Source organism: Panthera uncia (genome assembly GCF_023721935.1).
Source record: "Panthera uncia isolate 11264 chromosome B2 unlocalized genomic scaffold, Puncia_PCG_1.0 HiC_scaffold_24, whole genome shotgun sequence".
NCBI classification, from domain to species: Eukaryota; Metazoa; Chordata; class Mammalia; order Carnivora; family Felidae; genus Panthera; species Panthera uncia.
This window is the reverse complement of record NW_026057580.1, coordinates 1,690,034-1,710,849: the sequence shown is the minus strand read 5'-3', so window position 1 is coordinate 1,710,849 and position 20,816 is coordinate 1,690,034. Positions and strand designations below refer to the sequence as shown.

General features: G+C 52.2%; 1 protein-coding gene and 1 long non-coding RNA gene across 7 annotated transcripts in view; one reads left to right on the top strand and one right to left on the bottom strand.

The window, feature by feature from the left end:
* Window positions 1–18: 18 nt before the first annotated feature.
* The window catches only part of LOC125938259 (trem-like transcript 2 protein), a 47,434-nt gene continuing 26,636 nt past the window's right edge, over window positions 19–20,816 (bottom strand). Inside the window, exons 1-5 of one of the 4 annotated variants that reach the window (XM_049653304.1) lie at window positions 11,569–12,649; window positions 8,914–9,234; window positions 4,592–5,009; window positions 3,507–3,613; window positions 19–3,202 (exon numbers count right to left, since the gene is read on the bottom strand). In XM_049653304.1, coding sequence (XP_049509261.1) covers window positions 3,108–3,202; window positions 3,507–3,613; window positions 4,592–5,009; window positions 8,914–9,234; window positions 11,569–11,629 — 1,002 coding nt within the window. In that variant the 5' untranslated portion in view covers window positions 11,630–12,649 and the 3' untranslated portion in view covers window positions 19–3,107. Of the gene's footprint in view, window positions 3,203–3,506; window positions 3,614–4,591; window positions 5,010–8,913; window positions 9,235–11,568; window positions 12,650–18,351; window positions 18,454–20,816 lie in introns of those variants that run through there. The other 3 variants (XM_049653302.1, XR_007462646.1, XM_049653303.1) reach the window with 3 other exon arrangements.
* Window positions 10,189–19,259, top strand: LOC125938262 (uncharacterized). 3 transcript variants are annotated; one of them, XR_007462649.1, is made up of 5 exons: window positions 10,189–10,251; window positions 10,665–10,776; window positions 13,475–13,624; window positions 18,496–18,568; window positions 19,074–19,259. It is a non-coding gene; the product is annotated as an uncharacterized LOC125938262 (long non-coding RNA). The 3 variants fall into 3 exon arrangements; XR_007462648.1 differs by lacking the exon at window positions 10,189–10,251 and having other exon boundaries at window positions 10,533–10,776; window positions 18,496–18,552; XR_007462647.1 differs by lacking the exon at window positions 10,189–10,251 and having other exon boundaries at window positions 10,533–10,776.

Below are 20,816 nucleotides of genomic sequence, written 5' to 3'. Positions count from 1 at the left end.
AGTCTCCCCACCCCAGTCACCCCATGTCCCCAGCTCCCAGCCTGCCATAATCACTCCCCAAGCATTTGTCCAAAGACCACAGTAATCAAGCACGTTTTTAAGAATAATTGTCATTAGAAGAGCCACAGAAAAACAATCACCACAGGCTGTGTATAGTTAATAAACAACGAAGAAAGGAGGACACCTTGTAAAAATGCAGTGTGGCAGGTCGGGTTTGTGGGGGCACAGATTCTGAGGTGGAGGTTAGCACAGGAGGCCTAACATGCCCGGGGACCAAGCCGGGAAGAGAAGGACAGGTCAACAGGAAGCTCAGGCCTGCAGAGATCTGAAGACGGGATGCTCTCCAGGGTGGCAAGGAGATGCCGGGGCTTTGGAGCCTGCGACAGCCGGTCAGGGGTGACGGGCCACCCTGGGAGGGGGACTGCCCTTGGTGAGGCCTCTCTCTGCAGCTGAGGCAGCCCCCTGGAGGGAGGGGCGGGCAGAGGAGGACTTCCGCTCTCCCTATTCCCAGCCCTGGGGTAACAAGTCCATCAGCCTGAAGGAGGACGATACACCGACTCAGTTTGATGCAGACTGAGAAACCTTTTGCAGCCATCTGGGAGGACCGTGAACTTGAGGCTTGCTTGCTGGACTTCCAGCGGGAGAGCGTGTGTCCCACAGTGACAGATGTGTCTTCTATGTTCCGCAGAGCAGACATCCCCCCGAGCTGGGTTTTCTTTACGTGTCCCGGCCCTTGGTCACGGCAAGAAGCCCTCCACGGGCGTGTCCTGTCATCACAGTCGATTGCTCAGGAAGCTTTGTTGCCTTAGCCACTAACAGCAGCAGCAGCCTGTGTGATACCCACCCCCACCCCACTCCCCCACCATGCACCCCCTGCCCAGGATGTCCTGAGGATCTGGATCCTCCTGCAGCTCCAGGGGAAAAAGGGTAAGGACAAGGAGAAAAATGAAAGGCTGGGGCTTTCAGGAAAATGTCCCAGAGCACTGAAGGTCCAAAGAGGCCACCTAGGCCCCAGCGGGGCTGGAGACCCGGGGCAGGGGCTCTGTATTCCTTTCCCAGTACCTTGTATCCTTCCTGGGGAGTTCACGTGGGAGCAGGCTCCAAGGGTGGGCACCTGGTACAGGCTCACCCAATTCCGGGAGCCCCTCATCCTCGGCAAACAGGGATGGGGGGGGGTCCCCTAACAGCTACCCTGACATCAGGGCACAGCCGAAGGCCTCTGCCTAGGTCCAGCACCCACCGCCTGAGGCCTGCCTGTGTGTCCCTCTGCCCTCCCTAGCCCCTTTCAATTTAGGGCACAACAGAGAAATAGGGCCCAGAGGGCTTTCGTGTGGACAAACCATACGCTAGAGCTGGAGAAGAGCTTGGGGATGAGCAATCAGGAGGCATTTACTCGGTGGTAAGAGGTTCCTGTCACTCTACTTGATCCTCGAAAGCAGTCTTGGGAGGTAGAGTTAGTGTCCTCTTTCACAACAGAGGACAATGAGGTCCGATAGGGTTAGTTACTTGCACAGGGTCACACAGTGACAGGGAGCATCCCTCAGTCCCCGTCCTGAGCGCTCTGCGGCTCTCCCACAGGCGGGGCTGTAAGTGTGCTGTTGCAGGATCTTGAATGGAGTGGGGCTCTGGGGGAGCTGTGTTCCCCAGGGAAATGAACCCCCTCCTAGTTGCACACCAAGGTCATGGGCACGCCCTCCTGGTAGAGAGGACCGATATCACTCTGGGTTCGCGCGTGTGTGTATGTCCTGACACCGGGCTTGTGGGTTCGTCAATCTGAGTCCCTCCTCTAGTGCCCCCTTCTGGACACAGGAAAGAGATGCCTCTTCCCTGCGGTCCTCCAGGATTACCTTCTGTCCCTTCCTGTCTCCCCACTTCCATTCTGGAGTGGCCCCCCAGCCACCCATCGAGGCCCTGGCTGTGTCACTCTCCTGACAATGACATCTGCTGTCCCTCCTGGGAGGGCCCTGCTCCAGGGGGAGAGTGGAAATGCCACATTGATCCCTAGGTGCTTATTCCAGTTGCTCCAGACTAGTAGGGCCCCTGCTCCAGGGGAGGAATCCAGCCCATACTCTCCAGCCTTCACGGCAGGCGAGGCCAAGTCTGAGCGGAGGCCAGTGAAGCAGAGGCCAGACTCCCTGCCCTCCTCCAGCCCCAGGCGTTCCTCCAGGCTGTGCTCAGCTCAGAGCTGTCCTTGCTGGGTCCCACGTGGCTCCTCTCTTCCCAGGGGACAATGAGTTCTTGGGGGCGGGTGGGCGATCCACCCTTTTCTGAGCCGTGGCCTCCCCTGCGGTGGACTTTGGAGGGCCCTCTGCCTTCTGTGAGAGCTCAGGCACGCAGCTGGGAACCGAGGGGAAGAGCCCTGAGTACAGCCCCCGTCCGGGGACAGGCTGGTCCTGCAGCCAAGGGGCTCTGGGCGGCCTGGTCACAACTGTCCCTAGAGGGCCTGCCAATGGGTGACAGGCTGCAGTGGGTTGGTGGCCTCTGCTGGCTGGCTCCCAGGACTTCAGGGACAGGCACTGCGGTCAAGGCAGGGCACATCCAGAGGCCCATCAGAGGGCGCGGGGCCCCAAGGGTGGGGGGCTTAGGCCACTCTGGGGTCCCCTGCTGCCAAACCCCTGTGGATCTCCAACTCTTGGTCACTGTTCCTTCTTCTCCTCCAGGGCGGGGCCCCTGAGACACCGGCTGCCTCTGAGACTCTCTCCTCCCCAACCACGTGGGGAAGCTTGAGGGGAGCAGAAGGCAGCTGAAGGCACAGGGTTCGGGATGGGGAGAGAGCAGCGGCCCACCCGTCTGCTCCCCTCTGCTGCATACAAGGGGCTCCTGAGCTCTCTACAAGGCTTCTCTGCCACCCAGCGGGGGCCTGGGACTCAGGGTGCCCTCGGTGGCTTGCCCTGCGGTTTTCGGCCTGGTGTCCTCCATTCTGAGCGTTCTCAGGTTCTTGGCAGCCCAAGGGGTCTGAGCGGGCCAAGAGCAGCCTCTGGTTCTGCGGGGGGCAGGGTGGGGGGCCTGAGTCCAGCATCGGTCTGGCTCCAGTTCACACAGGTCCCCATCTTAATCCTCCCCTGGCCTCCTAGGGCCCCTCCAGGAACAGCTTTCCTACTCCACAGTTAAGTGGCCTCGGACCAAGCAGGCTTCCACGGAGGCTCCGGGCTTCCAAGTGGGTCCCTCCAGGCTCTAGCAGGATTGTTGCACACCCTGTAGCCTGGGAGGACAAGGACAGAGATGAAGGGCAGGGCTCCGGTGCTCCCCCACCCCCACCCTCCTGGGCCAGTCCATCCCTCCTTCTGGCTCTGCCCTCCACTTTCTGCTGGGTCAGCCCCGGGAGGGTCATGCGGCACCCTTCCTGTTCACCCACCCTCCTCCCTCCCCTGGGCGCCAAGCAGTCCTTCTGGCCGACAAAGGTGAGGACACACCGCCTGGGAATGGAGTGCAGGCGGGCGCTTTGGAAAGCGTGTCAAGCCCCAGTGCTCTGCCCTCAGGAGGCTGGGAGGGTGGGCTGTACTCACTCCCCATGTGTCTCTTCTTCCAGAACCCATAGACCACGATCAACATCACAGGCACTGGGAGGAAGGTCAGCACCCCCAGGAGCACAATGGGATATGAATCCTGGTGCCTGAAGGGACAGGACGGAGCGGGGAGGAGGTGAGCACCCGGCTCCCTCCTCCCAGACCCATGTCTTCCTGCTTGCAGCAGGAGAGGAGCCAGACCTGGAGAAATCCTGACAGGTCTTGGCCGGGGTGATGGCCTCCCTTCCTTGGGAACCCAGCTGTGGCAGGAGAAAGTGAGGAGCTTGGGGGTCAGGGGAAGAGTCCCAGGTGGAGGGGAGCATCTCCTCCACTGTTTCCCCAAACCTGCTCACTGCTGAGGACGAGGACTCTTAAGGGACCCCCATTTGTGACAGAGGAGACTGAGAGTCCTGCTGTCCTCACAGTGGGAGCCTCTCGTGGTGGCCCTTCCTTCTTCTGTCCTCTGCAGCTGATGTGGGAGGGGCACAGCCTGTAACCCCTTGCCTGTATCACTCCGTGTGCACCAGCCCTCGGCACCTCCATTCAAATATTTTTTGGCCTGAGGACTTTCTCTTGTTACTGGAGCCCTCTCTGCCACCCAGGACAGGCAGCCCTCTACCAATGGCCAGTGGGAGTAGGTGTATTAATACCACAGCTCTCTTGCCCTTCAGGTGGGCGTCTGACACAGGGCCCCAGAGCCCACCCCATGGGCTGAGCTCCGCTGCCCACAGTGGTGGTGGCTTGATTAGGTTCTCTACTGGCTCCCTGTCTCATTTCCCCACGCTCTTTCCAGCATTCCTGGTCCCAGAGGTGGCTTCCGGGGGAACCCAATTTAAAGCATCCCCCATTTCCCACTTCCTACTCCCGAGGCCCATCCTTGTCCTGCCCCTACCTTCTCCTCTTCAACCACAGACTCTTAGGCTGACCCCTCCTCAGCCCTCACTTCCCACTGCCAGCCCGTATGGATGGCACCACTCCTTCCCAGCTTCTGGCCTCCTGAAAGGGAAGGTTGGCTCTAAGTGGAGGCCCCAAGAATGGCCGCCATATCCGGTCAAATGTCATTCAGCCCCACGACCCCCGGGTACCTGTCAGGGGATAATTTGTTGATGAGAGACCCACTGGTATGGCACATTCCCGTGGTGGGTGATCTGGCACGTGGGGGCCCAGCCCTGGTAGACACAGACACTGGGCCGGCAGAGGAGGCTCTGGCATCGCTGGGGGGCACAGTCACGGTCTGGGACCCCACGGTCCTCCCGGGCCCCATGGTAGAGGAGCCAGCGCTGGTGAAGCTGTAGCCTGTCATGGAGGGCAGTCTGATGGACCCTGAGGCAGCGGAGGGCACGAGTCTGGTCATGGTGAAGAGACCAGGTGTGAGCACTGTCACACTGGTGGTGAAAGGGGCATTGGGGCCTGAGGTGGGGGCTGGGCCCTCGGTGACGACAATTCCACTCTGGAGGATACTGGCCAGCTGTGGAAGAGGAGTGCTTCTCTTGATGGCGGAGGCTAAGGGGACAGAGAGGGAGGAACGTTAGATCAGGAGTGGGTCTCGCTGATGGGAGTGGATCCCCGTCTCCCCTCCTGGGTCTTGTACCCAGGGCTCTGCTCTGCTGAGTGACCAGCTGTTGGTCAGGGAGAAGGAAGAGACTTTCTGTTTCTTTAGCCTGCCCTGTCGGGCCACCTGGGCCCAGAGGACACTCTCCTCCCCGCCCCCATCTCTCCAGTCACTTCCAGACCCTCCTCATTCCTGTGGGCCAAAGAGACTTCTTCACTATGATGTTGAACAGGGACTTTTCCAGGTGCTCCATAGTTGGCAAGTAGGGCCCAGGGACTGAAGACAGGGAAGCAACTGGGCATCAGTTCGGCGTCAGATTCTTGATTTTGGCTCAGGTCATGATTTCACAGATTCGTGAGTTCAAGCCCCGTGTCAGGCTCTGCGCTGGCAAAGTGGAACCTACTTGGAATTCTCTCTCTCCCTCTCTCTCTCTCTCTCTCTGCCCCTCCCCCACTGGCACAGTCTCTGTCTCTCTCAAAATAAGCAAACAAACTTAAAAAACAAAACACAGGGAAGCACTAAAGGCCCAAATTCCACAGAACACCTCAAGCAGCAGAGTCAGATGCCCTTCTCAGGGGCTTACGAAGAGACACCTGCTACCCTCACCCATCACCTTAGCCTTTTACATCCCATTTTCGAGAAGGGTGGCGTTTGGATGGTGGAAGAGGAGGGGGTTGCAGGAGGCTCCAGGTTCCATCTGGGGCAATGTGGAAACTATATCCTCAGAGAACAAGGGAACTGGAGAGAAACAGTGGGGGAGAGAGAGAGCTGCCATGGGCTGTCACATGACATGACTGTGCATCACACGGACACATTCCAAAGGGCCAAATGGCCACCATGGAAGGTGCCCATCTTTCTGGGCAAGGGACCCCCGAACAAGCAACATTGGTGAGAGTGGGGATAGGGGAAGAGGCTGACCTGGAGCCAGATCTCCACCATCACCCTACGCAGCAGTGGGGACACCCCCAAAGACCCTCCAGAGAACTCATGCATAGGTGCCTTGGGAGGGCCAGCATCTGGACACCCACCTCACAGAGGATCCCAAAGGGCTGGGTACAAAAGAGTGACATCCGACACGGAGAGAGAACTCCTACAGCAGGCAGTGAAGACACACTACCACTCCCCTGCCTCCGCCCCTGCCTCGGTGCACCAGGGGGTTGGCAGGGGATGGCAGGGAGAGCGGACTGCCAAGAACCCCACCTTCCCTACCTGCCGAGACGAAGGAGAGGGAGTTAGGCAGCAGGCTACCCCCTTCCCCACTCCAGGTGGCTTGGTCTTCAGGAAGGAGTGGAGGGGCATATATTGCTAGAAGATTAGAGTTTTTAAATGGGCTGTGGATTTTTCTGTTTTCCTGATAACTGAAAAGGTCTGCAAAGTCAGAATCTCCCCAAACGGCCTTTAAGAGGTGGAACGTGAGATCTGACAAGGGGAGGGGGCGCGCAAAGAGAAAAGCAAAACCATTCCGTGTTTGTATCCCTGCAAAGGCAGACTTCACTACACTGGTTTCCACTCTTCCCTGGGTCTGAAGCAGAACTGGAGAGGGGGGATCGAGATTTGGCTCCACATCTCAGAGACAGTAGTTGCCCGGGCTCAGTCCCACAGAAAAGGGAGATACAGAGGGATCAGGAGAATGCGGAAGGGTGGATAACAAATTTCATCATCACTGGCTGCTTTTTTTTCAGATTTTCTTGCTGGTTCCTCGCCGTTTCCTATCGTATAAATTTCAGGGGGGGGGGGTACCTTGGGGCTTGGCCCTAACTCTCCTTTTCGACACTCAAGGGAGAGCTTTTACATTCCCTTGATTTTTTTTAAATTTTTTTTAACGTTTATTCATTTTTGAGAGACAGAGACAGGGCATGAGTGGGGAAGGGGCAGAGAGAGAGGGAGACACAGGATCTGAAGCAGGGTCCAGGCTCCGAGCTGTCAGCACAGAGCCCGACGTGGGGCTCAAACTCACGAACTGCAAAATCATGACCTGAGCCGAAGTTGGATGCTCAACTGACCGAGCCACCCGGGGGGCCCCTACATTCCCTTGATTTTTTTTACAGCTTCATTGTGACACCAGTCACATCCCACATACTGTGCCCATTTACAGCACCAAATTCAATGGTCTTTAGTATATTCAGAGTCCCGCAACCACCACCACAGCCAGTGTTAGAATATTTGCATCATCTCCTCACCCTTTAGCTGTGACTCCTCTACCTCCTCCTTTTGTCCCCCCCCCCCCCCGCCCTAAACAACCACCAATCTGCTTTCTGTCTGTATGGATTTCTCGAATCCCCTAGACTTTAAACTATCTTCACGGAGATACTTCTGAGTATATCACCAGCTCTGACCTCTCACCTGAGCTCCAGGCTGCACATCTACTGCCCACTTGGGGCTCCAGGAGGCATCTCAAACTTAACAGGACAAAATACAGCTCTTGGTATTTCTCCTCCAAACCAGCTCCTCTCCAGATTCGCCCTACTCAATAAATGGTACCGTCATGCACCTCGCTGATGGAACAGAAAGCCTTAGGGTCACTCCTGATTCGTCCCTTTCACTCACCTCCCACACGAGCAGATCCCGTCTTGCCTCCAGAGTGTACAGGGCGGGGGGCAGGAGGTCTGAACATCATAGATTTGAGCCCCTCCACTTCTCCCCGCCTCCAGGGCCCACGTCCTACTCTAAGACACTGTCATTCTCAGCCAGAACACCCAACAGGGGTCTCTGTGCCCATCTCTTACCCTCTTCCACAATCCATCCTCCACAAAACACCCATTAGGCTCTTAAAGACAGGCCACAACACACCCCTCTAAATTCTTCAATAGCTTCCTATTGTACTTGGAATAAAACTCAAACTCCACATCAGAGACTTTAGAGCTGCTGTTTGACTCTCCAGCCTCATCTCCTGCCACTCTGCCCCACACTCAATATGGACCAGCCACACAGGCCTGCCTTATACAGGCCCAGCTCCTTGTCACCTCAGGGCCTTTGCACATGCACCTAGAATACCCTCTGAAGGACCCATATTTCAACAGGGCTAAAAAGCTCTCATCACGCTGGGCTCTGCTTGATGTCATCTGCTCAGGAGAGTCCTCTCTGGTCTCCAGCACCTCGATGGCTCCCTCCGCCACTGAATTACTGAATAAAACACTGACCTGCTTTATTTTCTTAAGAACGTTTATGGTTACCTACAATTATTTGTCTGATGATGTGCGACTGCCTGTCATCTCTCCTAGGGCAGGGCTGTGTCTGCTTTTGCTCACCCCTCTATCCTCAGAGCCTAGAACAGTCCCTGGCACATAGCTAGGGACGCAGTGAATATATATTTAACAGAAGATGGAATAAAAACAAAGCACACAGCACCCTAAGTATGAATCCTGTCTCTGCCACCTGCTAGCTCTGTGACCCTGGACAAGGTGAGATCCACAGAGGGCTTTTTATTTATTTTTTTTTAATTTTTTTTTTAACGTTTATTTATTTTTGAGACAGAGAGAGACAGAGCATGAACGGGGGAGGAGCAGAGAGAGAGGGAGACACAGAATCGGAAGCAGGCTCCAGGCTCTGGGCCATCAGCCCAGAGCCCGACACGGGGCTCGAACTCATGGACTGTGAGATCGTGACCTGAGCTGAAGTCGGACACTCAACCGACTGAGCCACCCAGGCGCCCCCACAGAGGGCTTTTTAGATCTCATTTTCTTCATCGGTAAAATGGGGACAATAACGCCCATGAAGATGTCAGTAAAAATTGCGAAAACCCTGCGGCACCCCAGGCCCACGGATGGATTATTATTCTTACTATATCTGCTGCGAATGGAGACTGGGGCAGGGAGGACACCCTCTCCCCTCCCGTGCCCTGGCAGGCCAGCTCACCTGGAGACACCTCCAGAAGGAAGCCCGTCAGAGGGTACAGGGTCCCCGAGCTGTTGCGCATGCACCAGTACCGGCCCGAGTCCTGGCGCTTGAGGGCCGCCATGGTGATCTTGACTACCTTGGCCTTCGCGTCATCCTGCAGCAGGTAGCGTGGCCCCTGCGTCCAGACCCTGGTGAATCCAGGCTCACACTTCTTCCTCCTGATTTTGCACCATACCTTGCCCTCCACGTGGTTTTTGCGGCTCTTGTAGGAGCACTGCACAGACAGAGTCTCCCCTTCAAGGTGCTGCACTTTAGTGTACACGTTCTCGGCGGGGACACCTGGGGAAACACTACTGGTGAGCGAGGTCTTGCCAGAGGCGGGGAAGGAGGCCTCTTGAAGGTCGAGGTGAAGGGAGAGGAGGTGGATATTGCCTGGAACTCACAGTTGTGGGGAGAGACACAGTCCTACGCTGAAAGAGCTCCCCCAGTCAGAAAGGGGAGATGCACGGGTATGGCCAACAGCTAGCTCCCAGTCTGAGAGGGGAGACACAAGCCACTCCCTCACGGAGCTTCCAGTCAGTTGGAGTAGACATTAGCCCTGCCCTCTGGGAGTTCCCAAACTGAGGAGGAAGACAATAGTCGTGGGCCCCTGGGGAGTCCTAGAATGGTGCAAAAGATATAGGACTAGCCCTCAGGGAAGTCCCAGTCTGATGGTGGGGACACAGGCAAAGCCCTCAGGGAGCCCCAGACTAATGGAAGAAACTCAGCCCTTACACTCAGGGAGCTCCAACTGACACAGCCCCTTTCTTCATGGTATTTTCTAGCCCAAAGGGAAGGTAACAACCCCATTTTCAGGGTCTTGTGGGAAAGACCCACGTCTTTGAGACAGAGGCACTGACACAGGTGCACAGCGAGACAGATGCACAGATGCAAACAGAAGTCACTAAGTTATAAAATTCCAGAACACAAGCAACTCAAGTAGATAAGAAAGTCCTGCATTTGAAAAAATTCAGAGTAAAAATGATTCACCAAGAAGTTCGTTTTAGTTATCCTCTAAATAGCAAGTTGTCTTAGTTCCTTTCACGTGGTATTTCATTTTAAAACGTTCTAGTTGCATAAAATCCATAGATTACAAATGCCCAAACATGCATCTCAATTCTCAGTGGGGTGTAAACCAAAGAATTCACTGTTCGTCTACAGCATGTTACAGTCTCGGCCTAGAAACAAGATGTGGTCCGTGCATTTCACAATCCACAGCCTGGCAGGAAGAGAGTGGAACTAGAAGTGGGGGTGGGCAATCAGGGGACAGGGAGAGAGAGAAAGCTGTGGTGCGCTCCCTCCAACCCTCTGCCTAAGGTAAGCTCAGTACTTACTCCTTTCACACCCCCAGAGCCTTTTGCACACATACACACGTCTCTCCCCAGCAGGACAGAGTAGAAAGCACACATTTTAGAGTCTAAAAATATATGGGTGGGCGCTTGGGCGGCTCAGTAGGTTAAGCGTCCGACTCTAGATTTCGGCTCAGGTCATGATCTCAGGGTTCGTGGGATCGAACCCCTTGTGGGGCTCTGTGCGGACAGCGTGGAGCCTGCTTGGGATCCTCTCTCTCCCTCTCTCTCTGCCCCTTCCCTCTCTCTCTCTCTCTCTTAAAATAAAATAATAATAATAAAATATAAGAATAAAAAAATATGGGTTAAAACCCTGGTTCTACCATTGATAGTGCCTGGAACGTAGCCAGTGCATCACGTGCTTCCGTTTCTAAAATGCAGGTCTCTCCAGACTTCTCCAGTAGAGCCCAGAGCTGTGATAGCCAAGGACCCGGCACAGGATTTGAGACATCTGCCTGTTTCCAACCCAGCTACAGGAGAGCTGAGGCTCAGGGTAAGGTAACACCCTCTCTAAGCATCACTTTGCCCTGCACAAAGTGAAAGGAAGGACCAAACTAAATTATTTGGGGAGAGGGAGGTTTGGGGGACCCCAAGATTGCTCCGCACAGGAGCAGAAGGAGGAGGCTCCCTAGGGGAGGTGCATGGGTGGGGTGCCCTTGGAACGGGTCTCCAAGGTGCTGGAGCCCATTTGAGCCCACCTTCCACCCCTCCCACAGGCAGTCACCAGAACTGAACAGGAAATGGTAACTTGGTTGCCATGGCAATAAGGGAGGCAGGAATGGGTGAGGCCCCCTCAAGGAGCATTTTGTGGGGTGGGCGAGGCCTTCAGAAATCGCTTCCGCTCAGGACAGGGGGATGGGGACAGGGGGTAGTGGCACAAACAACTGAGGGAGTTAAAGCACACACACGTGGTGCAATGATTCTTGTAAGAACCAAACAGCCCTTTCCCAACAAGGGAGGGAGGCTTTCTGTGTGAGGAAACTGAGTGTCCACAGTCAGAGGTCCTGAGCAGGCCTGGCAGATGAAGGGGCCCAACCAGAGAGGGTCTGGAGCTTTATCTTAGTTTGTGAGGCCTGTGGTAGCTTTGCCTGGGGCCAAATATAGGGATGCAACCTTCTCACTGTTCTCTGGTCAGGAGCCTCTAGGCCAGCCCCATCCTTCTCCTCCTCCAACCCTACAAAGCATGAAAGCAGGGAGGGTCTAGGAAAAGGCCACTCTCTCCCCGCCCCGCCCCCACCCCCACCCCCACCCCCAAGCCAGCTCTCCTGCCCTCTGGTTCTCTCACCTGAGACAGGGCCCTGGAGCCACAGTAGCAGCAGCAGCAGCAGCAGAAATGCGGGAGCCATGGCTCCATCCAGTTGGGGACAGTCACAGGCCAATAGGGGGCCAGGGACACCCCCCGCTCCAGGGTTAGGGCCCCAGGCCGCTGCAGGACGTGCCACTTAGGTCTGCCAGGGAAGGACCTGGCGTTCTGAAAGCGCAGTTGCCCATTTAGGGAAGTGAGGAAGTTGTAGGACCCACTGTGATCGGCAGACCGTGGGGCCCCGCAGAGTCTACTGAGGGCGAGGGCGGCGCTGGTTGCTGTTTACGCCCTCTTCTCCGAAACTTCGGGCAGGTGTGGCTGCTCCACCCAGTCTGGGCCCACCCCATCCCCCCAGCCCGGGACGGCTCTCGGGGTCAGAAGGCTCCCCACCGTCTCCAACCCCCTCCCGGAAACTGGCTGACGGGGGTGCCCCCTAGTCTGAAGCAGGGGATCCGTCGAGGGGGCTGGGGTGAGTTTTCTGGACCCTGAGCTACAGACTCCCTGGGATTCCCTGGGCTTAGAGACCCAGGGACAGGGGCTTGGGGCTAGGGCAGGGCACCTTGGTTCCTAAACACACACACACACACACATACACACACACACACACACACACACACACAGAGTTTTCTCCAAAACACATTCACAAGGAGATTCGTGTAAACTCACACTCATTCACGCAAGCCCTCTCATAAAGCGTTTCTGGTGGTGCCCTGCCCCTCCCCCTCTCTTCCAGGTTCCTGGCTGGTCAGAACAGTCCTTCTCGCTCACACTTGCGAAGAACCCCTTACGTGCTCACAGGCGATCTTACTTCTGTCACGGTTAGAGTGACAGGGGGAAAAGATGCAAATTGTACAGTGCAGTTTGGACTCAGGGAGGCGCTTCTGTGCTGTCACAGGTGGGGGCGCGCGCACACACACACACACACACACACACACACAAACACAAGCTGTCTCTCCTTTTGACTACACGCACGTCTCCTAACCTTTATCCCTTTCTCCAGCTCTCCTACCATCCGGTCTAACCGCCCACCAGCTTTCCCGACGCCCCCTCCCTCCCGCAGGCTCCCCTCCCCCGCCTCTCCAGAAACCACGCCCCCAGACCCTGGGTTCTGCCCGGGCCCCCCGCAGGCACGCGCATGCCCACTCGACTTCCTCTCCCTCAACCCTATCTGGCCCAGACAGCCGCCAGGCTGCAGCCGAAATGACCCAGCATTTGGCCCAGGACCCCACCCTTCACTCAGTCCCGAGCGCTAAGAATCAGGAGGACAGCCTTCTGACATCCAGGAGCTGTGTCATCCGCTGCTTTGGGGGTGAGGGGACCTACACGATAGTGTGTGCTCCCCCTACTCACCCATGCCAACTTTCTTCTCCTTGGACGGGACTCAGTAACACGTCTTAAACTGAGCTTGAACTCCCAAATCCCAGACCAAGGACGTTTGATTTTTGCTGACTCCAAACTTTAAGTCTCTTCACTTACTCTCCGTTCATTCATTCGTTCGTTCGTCTCTACAATCTTACACGCCACGCAAGGCGCCTGGCATTTGGGGTATAGGAATGAGTACACTTGTCACTCCAGACCTCTCAGCTCGCACTAGACGTGTTACACTTTCCTTATTCGCCCTTCCTTTTTAATACTTCTTTTCAGTCCTCAGATCCCGGCGTTCAAAGGCTATCTGCCCTTCCAGCACATGGTGTCTTCCTTCCTTCCTTCCCTCCAGCTCAGCACGAAGTGGTTTCAGGAGTAGGGGGGTCCTAGTTATCTCTCGCGGGGACGTGTTGCCTGGAATCACAGTGATATTCATCTGCAGGGTTTTTTTTTTTTTTATTAACTTAATCACAGTGGTTAATCACAGAATCCATTAACTTAGTGATTTTATTTTTTCACATAGATGTCTTGAATCTGCCTGGAGTCCATCTTTGTATTTAGTGTTAGGCAGGGATCCAGTGCTTTGGGCTGCATGGACTCGGCCAGTTTTCTCAAGGATGTCTACCAAATAATGGGCCCTTCGCCCCATCGATTCATGGTGCTTCCTTATAAGGTATGTTCCCGTGTATATATGGAGCTGTCTGGAAGTCTAGCCTGTGCCATTGTCCATTTGTCATTTCTTGCTGTTCCAGCACCTAATGTCAATTGTATTACTTAGTAGTAGGTCTTAATATTTGGTAGGATGAGTCCTATCTTTTTTTTTTTTTTTCCACAATGGACATAGCTATTTATGCGTCTTTATTTTTCCATATAATTTTACAGTAAGTTTATCAAGTTCTCTAAAAATTAAACTGGGATGTGGGGCGATCTGGCTGCGATATGTCACCCCACCGATCACCAGGTTTGATTTGGTTGATCTGGCTGGCTAGGCGGGTGTTCCCTTCCTCCCTGACTGCTCCGTGAGCAGTGCCTCCTGAAGCTGCTTGCTTGGTTAAAGAGGATGACTTTCACCAAAAGAGGAGGACGGAGGCCCGTTCTTCCCTCAAGGGCATAGAGTAGCTGTGCTCCCCTGCTAGAGGCTCCAAACAAACTCTCAAGGTCTATTTGAAGGAGAATGTAGGGTGGTCAAGCTTCCAAGACTCCAGACACATCCAAATGAGGTGCATGTGTCAGTCTGCCTTTCTTTGAAAAAATAAAAAATAAAATAAAATAAAATAAAATAAAATAAAATAAAATATTAAACTGAAAGTGTGTTTCAGATTACAGTTAGAGACTTATAATTTGGGGGAATTTGACATCTTATAATATTATTGTCTCTTTCAAGATCATAGATCATTTGTATTTATTCAGATCAAAGTTAAATTAATTCTTCCTTAATACGTCATAGATTCTGTTGCTACAATGAATTGTATCTTATTTTGATTAGGTGTTCTAGCTGATTATTTCTAGTGTAGATAAACACTTTTGATTTTTGTCAGTTGATCCTATATCCGGGAAACCTTGCTAAGCTCGCTCATGAGATTGAATAGCTTTTGGATTCTACTTATTTTTTCTAAGTAGATGATGCCAGCATCTCAAATCATGACAGGTGTCCCTCTTCCTGGCTTCAGCCTTCCTTATGGCTTTGGCCAAGACCTCTAATACTACATGAGGCATTGGTGGTAGCTGTGGAAATCCTTGATTTGAATGTATACTTTCTTTACCTAGTTATATTTACTGTAGTCATTGCTATACAGTCTTGACCAAATTATTTCTTCCTATTTCTAGTTTATTAAGGTTTTTTTTAATAATAACAAATGTGTTGAACTATTCCGAATGCTTTTTATGCATCAGTTTGCTTTCTTCTTGTAGTTTATTGATTTAGTTCATTTAGATTTCCTGAAGTTAAACAGTCCTTTTGGTTCTGAGATAAACCCCACATGATCATAGCATTCATTTTTTTTTTTTTACCACACTGTTGACTTCAGTTAGCTAATATTTATTTTGATTTTTACTCTATGTTCATCAGAGATATAAGCCTATAATTTGATTTTCTTGTTTTACCTTTTACTGGTTTCAAGATAAGATGACATTAGCTTCTTGAAATGAATGGGGTAGCTTTTGCTGCTTTTTTATTTTTTGCAAGCATCTTGTATAAAATATGAATCAAATGTTTCTTTTTTTAAAAGTTCTTTCTTTTTTTGTAAATGTTTATTAATTTGTTTTTGATAAAGAGAGAGAGAGAGGGAAGGGCAGAGAGAGGGAGAGAGGATCTGAAGCAGGCTCCACGCTCAGTGCAGAGCCCAACACAGGGCTCAATCCCACAACCCTGGGATCATGACCTGAGCTGAAATCAAGAATCAGACACTCGGGGCACCTGCATGGCTCAGTCGGTTGAGCATCTGACTTCAGCTCAAGTCACAATCTCACGGTTCGTGGGTTTGAGCCCCATGTCAGGCTTTGTGCTGACAGCTTGGAGCCTGCTTCGGATCCTCTCTCTGCCCTTCCCACCCCCCAAATAAATAAACATAAAAAAAAAAAGAATCAGACACTCAACCAACTGAGCCAGCCAGGCTCCCCACATGTGGCAAACTTTCTGAGGCCCAAAGTATTATACTGTCAAAGTCCCAAAGTATTATGGTCACATATTTGAGTGACAGTTTGGCTTGATAGAAAATTCTAGGTATAAACTTCTTTTCTTCAGTCCTTTAATAATTTTACTCAACTGTCTTCTGGCATCTAGTGCTCCTCTTAAGAAGTCTAATGTAGATCTAATTCTCACTCTTTTGTCAGTGATCTGAAATTCTTTATAATTTACTCTTTGTCTTTGATGTTCTTACACAAGATGGGATGTTCTTTGATGGGTTTAGGGCTGTGTGTGTGTGCATGTGTTTCCTATTTGCCCCTCTTGGCAAATTTTGAGTCCTTTTGGTCTGAGATCTTTCTTTTTTCTATAATTCTGAGAGATTTATATTGACTTTTTCTTCAAATATTTCTTCCTTTCCATCCTTTTTCTTTCACAGGGATTATTAGTAACCATATGTTGGATGTTTCATGTCTCTTCACTCCTCTTTGATTCTCTTTGATTCTTTAATCTCTTAATGCTTTACAGGAGCTTTCTGGGAGAATTCCTCGACTTTTCTTCCAGCTCATGCTCCAGCCACATCTGCTTTTTTTTTTAATTTTTAATTTTTTAAAAATTTTTTATTTTAGAGAGAGAGAGAGAGCACAAGCACGGGAAAAGGGCAAAGGAAGAAAAAGATAGATTCTTTTTGTTTTAATATTTTTTATTTATTTTTGAGACAGAGAGAGACAGAGCATGAGCAGGAGAGGGACAGAGAGAGAGAGACACAGAATTGGAAGCAGGCTCCAGGTACTGAGCTGTCAGCACAGAGCCTGACGCGGGGCTTGAAGTCACAGACTGTCAGATCATGACCTGAGCTAAAGTCGGATGCTTAACTGACTGAGCCACCCAGGCGCCCCAAGAAAGATAGACTCTTGAGCAGACTCCATGCTCAGGACAGAGCCTGACACAGGATCGCTCCCACGACCCTGGGATCATGTCCTGAGCCCAAATCAAGAGTCAGATGCTCAACTGACTCAGCCACCCAGGTGCTCCTGCTCTTTATATATCACATATATTGTGGTCTTTATTTCAATCATAATATTTTTCACAACTATTATTTTAATTTAGCAGTGTTAATAGTTCTTGCTCTTGATTCATGTAATTTATATCTTCCCTTACCCTTTTAGGCATACCACTAATATTTACCTAGAATTATTGTGCTGTCAATTGTCATAGTTCTCCTTCGGATGGTCTCTCTTGTTTAGTATGGTGTCACTCTTCAAGGTAGTAGTTCTCCTAAGACACCAAGTTGTTTTGACTTTTGAATTCAGATTCCTCTGGGGTGATCATATGCCCAGTCTGGTGATAGTAGAAGAATGGAAGGCTAAATCCTTCTACCTAGTAAACTTTAAAAGTGGGAGGGGGAGCCTGGGTGGCTCAGTCAGTTGAGCCTCTGACTTCAGCTCAGGTCATGATCTCACGGTTCGTGAGTTGGAGCCCCGAGTCGGGCTTTGTGCTGTCAGCACAGAGCCTGCTTTGGATCCTCTGTCCCTCTTTCTCTTTGCCCCTCTGCTGCTTGTGCTCTCTCTCTCTCTCTCTCTCTCTCTCTCTCTCTTTCTCTCTCTCTCATTCTCTCAAAAATAAACATTTTAAAAAAGTGAGATAGGTAAGCCCTAGAGCACAAGGGTACCCCTTATATACCCACATTGCTGCCATTCCCATCCTCTGTCCAGGGTTTCACCTTCCAACACTTTGGGAGATCCTCTTTAGTTTCTAACCCACCTGTCTTGGAGTTTGGAGAATGAAGGGGTTAGGGATCAAATGCCCATAGGCAGTTGATCATCTATCTTCATCAATACTCCACTGCTTTTGCTGGCCACTTGATCCCCTAGAGCACCTGTGACCTAGGCTTTTTCAGCCTGCTTCTACAATGAAGGGGAGGTTATGATGGTCTCAAAGCTCATGACTGCAAGAGTCAAGAGCAGAAATCAAAAATTTCTTCTCACCTGTTTTTTTTGCTATGTTTCTGGCTACCATATGCCCATCTGTGGTCACTTTCTACACCTACCATTTGCATGCCAGTACAGCCTCTGGCTTCCACATTATGTGGGTTCCACTGATCTCATTCCAAAAATCCCATGTCTAACTGAATTTTCTACAGTGCTTTCAGAGTTAATGACCTGTATCCTCCTCCTTATTCCTCTCTCCCCAATTTTGAATCTGAGCCTTGGGGACTCCTCTGTAGCACCCTGTGCTTCAACCACCTTGGAAAGAATACTTGGGTCCCCTTTTCCTGACTCTGACACATGTGCATGAGCTATCTAGCCATCCCTTCCCAGGACCCTCCATTCTGGTGTTGGTGAGACCCTTGCCTATCTGAGCTCAGAGCCATTGAGAGAGGGTGAGTAAGAGGTTCCCTCTGGAGAAGTGATCAGAACTAAGGAGGACACAAAGAAGGTAATTAATGCTCAGGGAACCAGAATAGAGAATACTATTGGCCTTCAAAAACCTTGAGAGGAAATGGAAAGGGGACACAGCTAGCTCTTTAGGGTCCCTCAGGCCAAGGGTAACTGATGCCTGGGATCTTTGTAATCAGCTTAAGTCCAGACTGGCACTGGGCTCAAAAGAGAGCAGTTTCTCCCCTGAGCTGGTGGGAAACAAGGGGATAGGGCTAGGACACGACGGTATAGGGTCTTCCTGGATAGACTTGCCTCCTAGGACACCCAGCCAGCCCTCTGGTCACAGAGCCACCCTGCTCCTGGCCCCAACCCTGACCTTCACGCCCTACATCTCACCTGAGGCCAGGAGTACAACAGGACAGGTGGGCAGGAGCAGGTGTAGGGCTCCCCAAGCCATGCTACTCCAGTCTGTTTCTGAAGATGAGAGAAGGGGCGCCTCTGGGGAGAAGGAAGCATAACATAAGCCTGATTCTGCCCCAGCTTCCCAGCATCTCTGAGCCAGAAGAACCGAGAAAGACCAACACCTTGATTGGAGAAGTGAGTACCCTGACAGGTAGGCTTTGCGGGGAAAGGGGAGGGAGGAGCAACCAGGCCTGAGTAGGGGGCCACCACCTGCAGGGTCTGTCTCTGGGCCTAGAGACCTCAGTCCTGTCTCAGTGGCTGTCTTTTGCCCAGCTTCTCCCCATGTCTGTCATGCCACACCTTCCACCCCATCACATTCCTCCACTGTTGCTGCAAAACGCTCTGAGAATGCCCAAGAAGAGAACCATAGTGAATGAAGAGGCCATTCCTCTATTCTTTCTCTCCATGCACTGCTTGTAGGTGGTCAGGGGGCCATGGCATCCCCCTGGTACCCAGAGCAAGACAGGGACTCCATACCCAGGCATGGAGTCAATGATGTGTTTTCATCCTGGGGTTTCATCATTAGGATGGTCCCTGGGAAAGGTGGGGGCCAGGGCAGGAGAAGCACTGAGCATGGGTATCAGAGGGGAAGGCGGAAGGGATGGATCCAAGGAGGGGAGCTCAGCACCAGCTCCATCACTTCTCATTCCCTCTAGGTGCTCCACCAACATTGTTTGGAACAAAACTTGAGTGGGTGAAAGATGAAAAATGTGTGTGTAAAACATGCAGAAGAAAAGACAGCCAACGTTGGAATGAACTGAGCAACGAGATAAATAAAGTGGTAAAGTGTAAAATAACTATCCGTGAGTCCATATTGATATAAATGAATGACTGAATAAATTTACAGATAAGTGAATTCCAAAGAAGACTTCCAAATAATTTATATAGATACTCTGTCCTCAAAGCTGGTGGGGGGGTGGGGGGGGAGGGCGTAACCCCCACCCTTTGAGTGTGGGCTGTCTGTGGTGCCTTCCTTCCAAAAAGAACAGCGTGGAAAGAGGGAAAGAATAACTTCACAGTGGACAAACCTGGCAAGCACCATCTCAGCCCCATGATCGAGATTAAGACCAACCGTGATAATCATGTGGGTCGTAGGTACTGCCACCATGATCTGATGAGAATGGCATTTCCCTCTGTGGTATCCTCCCAAACCCCTAGCCCCATGAGAGAAAATATCAAACAAGTCTCAAATGAACAACAGGTATTTCTTAAGAACTTGGTTTGATTGAGGCACAAAGGACAGCAAACGCGGCCATGTAAGGGACGAGTTTATCTAAGGTCAGCACACCAACCATGTGTGGGGCCCAGGGTGTGCTGAACTCACATGGCTGGCTTTCCCAGTTGGTTATAACCTAGCTCTTCCTAGGTATGTTCAGTCTTCAGAGAGTCCTGTTCTGGTAAAACAGGATTGTCTCACCTCCCTGAAACGAGTGGACACCCTGGTCTGCTCAAGACCGCACATGTTCCTGGACCTCTCTGCCCTGGTCCTGCTGTGGAACTAGGCCCCAGAGAGCCCCCAGGAAAAGAGTAACAGCAGAGGCAGGAGGTGGGAAGTTGGAATCTCTGAAGAAAATGAGAAGGAGGCCTGGAGCCCAAGCTCTCACTGGCCCAGATCAGAGGGGACAAGATGGAGGAGATGTCTACAGCCACTTCCTGTCTGTGACCACATGCTCTCACCACGGAGCTAATGTGAGCGCTCAGCTACCCTTCATTAATTAGACTTCTAGACTCTGTTAGAAGCCTCAGCTTGCATTAAGACCCCACAGTCTGTGCCCACCCGTGTCTCTAGCCCCCAGTGTGTCTGGTCCCCCCATAGCCCTAGTCCTGACCGCCATGCTGGTCCTGCCTAAAACCGTGCTGAATGCCTCCCAAAGCTGCTCCCTAACTAGCCTCACAGGCGTCAGGCCCCAAGGGGGTCCTCTTGCAAGAAGTTGGTTCAGAGGACTCTGGCCTGCAGCCACCACCCCACTCCCTGTATGCAGTGTCTGGCTGCTTACAACGGTACCTGACCCTGTGCTGTGTTCTGTCACTGCCCTACTGTGGACACTCTTCGTTCCTCTCCAGGCAGACTGTGAGTCCCCTGAAGGCCAGGCAGCTTTTTTCATTTACTGCATGAGCCTTGATTTGCTCAATGCTGTGGCATCGTCCACACATGCCCCTTGATCTGATGGGGAAGGGACCATGGAGCACATCTCCAGCCTCTTGCGGAGACTGAGCTGCAAAGCAGGTCAGTGACTTGTCCAAGGTCTCATGGAGATGTCCCAGCTGAGCTAGGGTGCATTTGAACCCTAGCCCCCAACACACACCCAGTGCTTTGCTCACTGATAAGCGGCCCTCATCCACCCTGGCTTCTGGCAGCGTGTCCCTGTCATCCCTCCTCCAAATGGGCTCTATTTGCC